We start from the raw sequence: 9,588 nt of genomic DNA, 5'->3' as shown, positions 1-9,588 counted from the left end.
CATAATTAGAGCTAGGTAAAATCCGTTAACCTCTCTAATTATATCTTTATCCTTGAGTACCATTGATTCTCTAATGGACAGTGATTCATAAAACACATTCATGAGTCGGAGCTCCTACTGGTCCAAGTACCGAATCAACCCTCAAGAGAATTATTTATCTACTTCTTTCTTAAGAAGAAATGGATTCCGTCTCGTGTAATAACATTCCCAGCTACCTACTTTATCATGTCTCTAAAATACAAGGAATAGGATTCAAGATTTCAGAATCCGTACCGAGTAAATCAAAAGACACAAATCCATAAATAGGAGTCTGTTAAGAACTCAGGATTAGGATCATTCTATATATGACCATCGGTAGACTCAATTAGAATTTCTATACTTAACGAAAATTATTAAAAATTCATATTGTGTCTGTGTTCTTGTCCCACATAATCTCATTATGTGAAATACACTTATTAAATATCTCACCATATTAACAGTGCGGATACCACTGTTCCCTTCTAAATGGTAATGACATGTATTAGTAATGTTTTAATTAAAGATTCTGAACTTTAATTAAATTCATTATGAACATTGCTTTTTAATTATTATCCTTAAACATTATCCTCTCGTATATAACACTTATATACAATGTTTAAGGTTACATAAATAATCACGGAATTTTCATTGATATTCATAAAATATTCACAAATATATACACATAAAATGATGAATAAACTATTTTATTAAATAAATAATAAATATCCTATTACATCTTATGCTTCTAGGACACCATTCCCAACACAGAGAACAATGATTTATGGGAATGGTTCTTCACCAAGTTACGAGAATCAATAGACATGCGAGATGAGCTTGCTATTGTGGCTGATAGGCATAAGAGTATTAAATATGTAGTCATGAAGGTTTACCCAGAAGCTGATTTTGGGATATGCGTTCAACACTTGGCTGGAAACTTGAAAGCGAAGTTTAAAAGTTTTAACAGCACTATGAAGACGTATTTCAATGGTGCTTTGAGGACATATCTTAGAAGCGAGTTTTTCTGTCAGATGGGATTCATCGAAAAGGGTAACCCTACCATACACCGTTACCTTATGGATGCATATCCTGTAAAATGGTCTCGCACATTCTTCAATGGACGACAGTACACAATAATGACAACAAACATTACTGAGTCATTGAATAATGTGGATCGGAAAGCGAGGTTAATGCCTGTAGGTTACTGTTGGGAATGGTGTCCTAGAAGCATGAGATGTAATAGGACATTTATTATTTATTTAATAAAAGAGTTTATTCATCATTTTATGTGTATATATATTTGTGAATATTTTATGAATATCAATGAAAATTTCATGATTATTTATGTGACCTTAAACATTGTATATAAGTGTTATATGCGAGAGGATAATGTTTAAGGATAACAATCAAAAGACGATGTTCATAATGAATTTAATTAAAGTTCAGAATCTTTAATTAAAACATTATTAATACATGTCATTCCCATTTCGAATGGAACGGTGTTATCCACACTGTTAATATGGTGAGATATTGAATGAGTGTATTTCGCATAATAAGATTATGTGGAACAGGGACACATATACAATATGAATTTCTAATAATTTTCGTTTAAGTATAGAAATTCTAATTGAGTCTACCAATGGTCATATATAGAATGATCCTAATCCTGATTCTTAACAAACTCCTATTTATGGATTTGTGTCTTTTGATTTACTTAGTACGGATTCTGAGACCCTGAATCATATTTCATTGTATTTTGGAGACATGATGAAATAGGTAGCCGAGAATGTTATTATACGAGATGGAATCCATTCCTTTTTGAGAAAGAAGCAGATAAATAATTCTCTTGAGTGTTGATTCGGTACTTAGATTAGTAAGAGCGCTCGGCTTCATGAATGTGTTTTATGAATCACTATCCATTAGAGAATCAATGGTACTCAAGGATGAAGATATAATTAGAGAGGTTAACGGATTCTACCTTGCTCTAATTATGAATTATTTATGGAGGATTGATCTATATACAGTGACTATATCAAATGAACACTTCACAGTTTAGAAGTAATTCATGTCTAGAATTTTGAGAGTGCAGTTCCAAGTTTATAGTGGAGTAACTATTGGAATTAATAGAATTAATTAATTAATTGAAGTGTTTAATTAATTATTAATTTTATTGGAGCTTGGGATTATAGGTCCATTAGTCCCCGCATCGTCTTTGTAATTCTATCGGACACAAAGGGCAAAATGGGAATTTTAGAATTACGAAATTCTAAAATTAAATACTCAAAAATAATTAATTGAGAATTAATTATTATTTAAATAATGTGATTATTTAAATTTGAATTTAAATTGTGAACATAATTTAAATTTATACATTTAAACTTATTTGATAAGTTGTTCACTTTAGAATTCAAATTAATTTAAGTTTGACTTAAATTCGAATTTGAATTTGAATCAAAATTGGACTGCAGGATAAAGGATGATTTTCTCTTCCCTCCTTATCTGTATTTGGTGCCTACCACAAGGATAGGATCACTTAGGTTGGCCGGCCATCTTCAGGATAAAGAGTATGAGACTTTTGTTTCAAATTCAAATAGGAGATAATTAACAAGCTTTATCTTGGAGATAGAGATTGGATTCCTTCTAGACGTTTGACTTCTACTCTATAAATAAGAGAATGATAGAAAATTGTGAGATGTAATTTTTGACCTATTTTTTTAAAAGGGTGGCCGAATTTCTCTATAGAGTGAGAAGGAAAATTTTTTCTCTAAAAATTCCACATCGTGCATGCATTGGTGTTTGTGAAAATTCAAGTGTTTACTCTAACCCGTTTTGTCTCAAGTGTGCCTATACACACATCTTCGTAGATTCTAGGAATTAACATGGAAGACATTGATTTTCTAAACACAAAGCTTTGAAGCAAGGATTGTTCGAGGTCAAAGAACTCAAGTTATCATCCTAATATGCCGCCAGGTATTATTCGTAATTGAGTTCTCAATAAATGAATTAATGTGATTAATTTATTCGTGCATAAATTAATATAATCTATAGAGTATCTTAAAGGTTTTATAAAAAAGTTTGTTATACTTGATCCGCTATCCCCACGCTTTCACATCCGAATTCGATTCGGAAACCAACAGTTACTTGGTTGAATGGTTAAGGGAGCTCTTAGAGAGATGGTTCGTTGAGAGACGTGAAGTCGCCTTTAAATTTGATTCCACCTTATCTCGGGTAGCAAATAAACATGTTTGGGAAGCATTTTCTATGGCTCTACCACTAACGGTGAGCTAGTAACGATAATACTGACTATTTATAGTTAGTTATGTATTGACTTGTCAAGTAAACATATACCCGGATTTTCGTCCCAGGTAAGAGCAGCGGATCAATTTAAGTACTCTGTCACCAACTCATCTGTTAAGACCTGGATTGTGTCCATGAGAGAGAGGACATGTATCTGCATGTAATTTCAGGTGGACCAACTGCCCTGTCCCCATGTTATGGTTGTGTGTAACTGACGACAAATGAGTCCGGAAAATTATTGCTCCAAGTACTACACGAAAGAGGAACTTTTTGCAACCTATAAAGGAGTTGTTAATCCAATTGGAAGCTCAGAAGGAAGGGATGTTGATGAAAAAATGAGGAACCGGGTTGTGAACCCTCCCAAAATAAAGCGTCGGCCCGGAAGACCTCCTGTTAACAGGATTTTATCCCAAGGTGAAGAACCTGATACAATCAAGTGTGGTAGATGTCATTCTTATGGACACAGCCATAAAACCTGTACGAATCCAGTGCCACTCCACCCAGGGTCATCAGTGAGCTCAAAAAGTTTCTAGTGACTCTTTGATGTATGTTTCGTTTCATTAAACTTGCATGTTGTATCTCATAATAAGACATTAATTTAATTATTCCTACATTGTAAATAATCATGTGAGGCTATACAAAGAATAATATGAGGCTATACAAAGAATCATGTGCGGTTATATATACATCATCTAGTGCTATACATAGTTATAAACATTTCAAAGAATCATGTGAGGCTATACATTATCGTAGTATTCCCATAGTTTCCTCATAGTTAACAGTACGGTTTATTTTACTGTTCTTGATGTCCTCGTCTGGAATCATTCTCATGAACTGTAATAATACTAATATGACTGGTCATACTAATATAAAGGCAAGGCAAACAAAAAACACAGACAAAAAAACAGATCACACCTTATGGGCCAGTCATACTTAAATGACCAGACGGTCATAATATTACGACCGACTACAATGTCAGTAATTGTATAATATTACTGGTTCAACCATACAATGTTACGAGTTCCACCACTATGACTGCCTTATGGAATGACAGACATAATACTATGATCGCTAATTATATTGTTCGGTCATAGTGCAGTCATAACAATATGACCACCATAAGGCTGAGTCAGAGAACAAAAATGACCACAATGACAATCCAATGAAGCTCACAAATTTCAAATAACTGACCTTCTTAGTATCTGCTTTACCTTCCTCCAAAGGCATCTCTTCCTCCAAAGTCTTTTTTTTCCTTCTAAGAGGAGAAAAATTGGTAAAAAAAAAAACAATAAATACAAAAAAAAAATAAGAAAGCAAACAAAGTTGTTAACCAATGTACTATGACTGGCACACTAAGAGTCCGACAATTGTTCGGTCATAGTAATATAATCGACGGTCATAAGTGTTATGACTAATGACCACCCAAAAAAAGTACTATGACTGGCACACTAAGAGTCTGACAATTGTGCGGTCACATGACTATGACCTAGGGTCATAATGCTATGACCGCAAGGCAGTCGCACTATGAGCCTGACAATTGTGCGGTCACATTACTATGATTGATGGTCATAATGCTATGACCGCATTCTCATAAGTCAGTCAATCACACTATGCGTCTGCCTGCCTAATGGGCGGTCATAGTAATTATGACCGATTACTATGACCGCACGATGTGCCTGTCTTATGCCCGGTCATAATAAAATTACCAAGTGGTCATAATGATATGACCGGCCAAGGAGCACAATGACAATCCAATGACCCCCAAGAATTTTAAATACTGACCTTATCTGCTTTTATCTCCTCTTCCAAAGCCTTTCTTTTCTTCTAAGATGACAGAAAATGGTAAAAGAAAAAATATAATAAATACCTAAGAAAGAAAAAACAAATAAACAAGAAAAGCCAACAAAGTTTTCACCTTTGTCTCGGAATCTGCCATTGACCTCGTCTGTTTCGTGGCTGCTTTCTCTGGCGAAGAGGGAGAGGTTTCCTCGGTTCATTCTTCTCTTTCACCTTTGTCTCGGAATCTGCCATTGACCTCGTCTGTTTCGTGGCTGATTTCTCTGGCGAAGAGGGAGAGGTTTCCTCGGTTCATTCTTCTTCGATGAAGAGGTTTATGCGTTGATTTCTCCGGCGAAGGTTCATCGGTTCTTGTCGCGTGATTGCGTGGGTTCTCGTTGTCGTGGGTTTTCACTGTCGTGGGTTCGTCGGTGGTCAAGGTGGTAGACAGTGGTGGTCGTTGGGTTTCTTGGTCTCTGTGCACACCCGTGTTCGTTCTCCTCCTCCTCTCTCCACTTTGAATATTTGAATTATAAAAGGCTTCATAATATATATTCAAGGCTTTAAAAGTGAAATGAGACACAATTGTCATTTTAACTTAAGTAAAAGCGGTCTGGTCCCACTTTTGCTAACATGGCAATGCTAATTGTGAAAATATACAAAAATGGTGCTAAAATTAATAATCATTTATTCAAGAATGCTATTATTGAAATTAACCCTTTTTTATTACTTTTTCTTTTTTCTTCCTTCCCACCTTTCTTATTTCCTTTTATTTTTTTCCTAGACTTTTATCTTTTACGTTCTTGTCTTTTCTTAACTTTTTTTTTTTATCATTTACCTAGATTAATATTTTTATAAATATTATCCTACTTAGATATTTCTTTATAATGGTATCCTAAAATTTATTTATTTCTCCATTTTAGTCCCTTCGACGCTTTTTTAATTTTTGTCTTGAAATTTTATTTTGCTTTTGTTTTAGTTCCTTTTACCCTAAAACTTATTTATTTCTTCATTTTGGTCCTTTTTGACCTTTTTTTATTTTTCCACTGAGACTTTATTTTTTTCGTTTTGGTTCCTTTTGCCCTTAAACTTATTTATTTCTTCATTTTAGTCTTTTTTTATCCTTTTTTTCATTTAAACCCTGAATTTTTTTTTGTTTTGACCTTTTTCCACAAAACTAATTTATTTCTTCATTTTGGTTCTTTTTGTCTACTTTTTTGTTTTTGACCTGAAACTTTATTTTTTTTTTTGTTTTGGCTCATTTTGCCTTAAAACTTATTATTTTCTTCATTTTCGTGATTTCTGACATTTTTTTATATTTTTATCATGAATTTTTTTTTTCACTTTGGTTCTTTTTTTCTTAAATCTTATCTATTTCTTTTTTCGGGTCCTTTTGCATGCCTTTTTTATTTTTATTTTGAAACTTTATTTTTTTCATTTTAATCGCTTTTGTCCTAAAACTTATTTAAAACTTATATGTTTCTTTATTTTGGTCATTTTTCATACCTTTTTTTTTATTTTTGCATTGAAACTTTATTTTTTTCGTTTTGGTCCCTTTTACCCTCAAATTTATTTATTTCTCCATTTTAATCATTTCTTTACCTTTTCTTTAACTTTTACCTTAAAATTTTATTTTTTTTCTTTTTCGTTCCTTTTTTTTATTTTATATTCAGATTTCATATGCTTTCAATAATACCTTGGTAATTAAAACTTAACACATAGATTACTCCCCACGTGCATAGCACGTTGAGTTCCCATACTCTATCCATATATAAGAAATGAGTGTGTGCTTGGATAGTGCACTCTCAACCAAAACGATGTCGCTTTGGTTGAAAGTGCGCCATTTTCCTCTTTTTTATTTTTTTAAGTCTTTTATTTTATTTGTTTTACTTTTCACTCTAAAATTTATTCATTTTTTATTTTAGTCCTTTTAAACTTTTATGTTGTTCTTTTTACCTTAAAAAATTTTATTTTTATTTTCATTTTAGTTCTTTTGTCCTAAATTTATTTATTTTTCAATTTTGGTTATGTATTGACAATTTTTCTTCGCTTTTTGCCCTCAAACTTTTTCTCTTCAAGTTCTTTATTTTTTTTCTCTTTACTCTAAAACTTATTTATTTTTTTTTCATTTTAGTATTTTTTTATTTACTTTTCTATATATGTTTGTACTGAAATTTTTTCCCCTTATTGATTCCTTTTATCTTAAAACTTATTTATTTTTCATTAAAGTTCTTTTTTTATTTTTATCTTAAACTTTATTTTTTTCAGTTGGGTTCTTTTTGCCTTAAAACTTATTTATTTATTTTTATTTAAGTCATTTTTTACTCTTTATTTTTGTCCCTTTTTTTTTTTTTTTTTTTTTTTTTTTTTTTTGGTTTTTTTTTTTTTTTTTTTAATTTTTTTTTTTTTTTTTTTTTTTTCCTTTTTTTTTTTTTTTTTTTTTTTTTTTTTGTATTTTGGTTCCTTTTATTCTAAAACTTAGTTATTTTTTTTAACATGATGTGATAGCAACAAAGCAACTACTTGGGGTTTTTCAGTTATCTTTCCTTTGTTTCCTAAGACCATCATAGATTATTAATGCGTGAATTCCATTATTAGAAAAATCTCTAGAAAACATGTATGTTAGATCCTTTTACCTACAAATTGCAGTTTATACATGCGCTAGTATGAACTTCCAATTGTATAAGATATACTAATTCCTTATTGTGATCACAACCTAGGGCAACAATCTGTTCTTCTGCTGCTGTTCATGAAATTCACGAACACATTAATTAGCTATTTCTTAATGGTATATATGAGCATTTTTAGTTAAAAGTTCAACAAATATCAATCTATTGACCTGAGTTGGTAACTGTTAAAATATAAAACTACTGCTCGCCCACTTCTTAATATCTCAATTTTTTAGGATGTATTGGTAAACTAACATAATATCAGAGTGGGAGCTCATGAGTTCAAACTCTGTAATTGCACTCTTTATCCCTATTTAAAATTGTTTTGACATGTTGGACTTTCCAATTAATTTCCACACACAATTGACTATTATCCACCCTATACGTAAAAGGGAGTGTTAAAATATAAAAGAATAGTTATATTTGCACCCTAAAAATTCATTAATATCCCCGCCAATTCACAATTTATATTTATTCAATTTGATCCTTTATTAAAATTACATTAAAACATATTAATCTACCCCCTACATTAACTACAAATAGAAATCGTATTTTTTTTTTCAAAGAAATAAGAGTATACACCCACATTAATCCTTTATTAAAATTACATTAAAACCTATTAATATACTCCCTACATTAACTACAAATACAAGTAGTATTTTTTTTCAAAGAAATAAGAGTATACACCCTATTAATTTTAATTAGAAAGTAATTTTCAAAGGAAAAAAAAAAACATACCCCATAATTCTGGGTAAAGAAAAGTTTATGGTCATAAACCCTAAAATTTTCTCCATCAAATTCTTTAAAAATTTCAATGGAGGTACCAATTGAAAAAACAAAAAAACATATCTCTTGAAGAGCCAACAAATGCTAAAATATGTAAATATACATATGTAAATAAGTGACAATCTTTGAGCCTTTATATGCATTAACATTATTTTGTATATATATATATATAATCGCATCTAGTTCTTTTTATGTTACGAAGACTTTGTTCGAAAACAAAACAGAAAAACAAGTAGACGAAGACAATTAATAAATAAAAGGTAAATGGACTCGGCGATATTTTTAAAAAGGAAATATGACATTAATAGTTCAAAGGGATTGTACTATTTCATTAATCAAATCAAGATTAAAATTAGATAGGGTATGAGGTGGTTAAATTAGTTGTTGTGAAAATTATATCTATTAAAGGATAGATTTTTTTTAATTTTTATTAGAAAAATATTAATTAGTGGGGACATATTGTAACACCCTGAAGAATTAATTGAGATTAATTAAGGTAATTGAGATTATTAGTGTGCCTAATCTGATGTAATTAATTGAGTTTAAATAATTCCAAGATATTTAAATTATTCACAGTAATTTATTTAATCCAGAAGTGTGTATGGGCGCATTTCTGGACTGTTATATTTTACACATGTCACTTTCTTTTATTTTTCTTTTCTTTTCTTTTCTTTTTCTTTTTCCTTTCTTTTCCTTCCTTTTCTTTTTCTTTCCCGTGCGTTTCTCTCTCTCTCTCTCCCACTTCCGTGCTCTCTCTCTCCCTCTCTCTCTCTCCCATTTGTGTCTCAAATCAAAACCGGATTCGAACCAAGAGTGATTTCAAAGAGTTTTCAACGTCAAGAGAAGGATTCGAGGTAAGATTACTGAAAGAACCTCTCTTGAATCTATGTTTTTCGGATTTCAAAACTTATTTTTGGTTCAAAACGGATTTTGATGATTTTGAGTAAAGCTAGAGTAGAAATTGGAGATCTTGGGTTCTTTGGACTTGTTTCAGGACCTAGAACCCGGATCTAGTGGTTTCCCTTTGAAATATTTGGATTTGGGA

At 31.2% G+C, this 9,588-nt stretch overlaps 1 protein-coding gene across 1 annotated transcript in view; it reads left to right on the top strand.

Annotated features, from left to right (window-relative positions):
* The window catches only part of LOC112092958, a 17,133-nt gene that overhangs the window by 2,559 nt on the left and 4,986 nt on the right, over window positions 1-9,588 (top strand). Inside the window, exon 4 of the mRNA XM_024170304.1 lies at window positions 787-1,215. Within this exon, the coding sequence (XP_024026072.1) occupies window positions 787-1,215 (429 nt within the window). The remainder of the gene's footprint in view (window positions 1-786; window positions 1,216-9,588) is intronic.

Source organism: Morus notabilis, unplaced genomic scaffold (assembly GCF_000414095.1).
Source record: "Morus notabilis unplaced genomic scaffold, ASM41409v2 Scaffold397, whole genome shotgun sequence".
Taxonomy (NCBI): Eukaryota; Viridiplantae; Streptophyta; class Magnoliopsida; order Rosales; family Moraceae; genus Morus; species Morus notabilis.
This window is presented reverse-complemented; position numbering and strand designations above follow the sequence as displayed.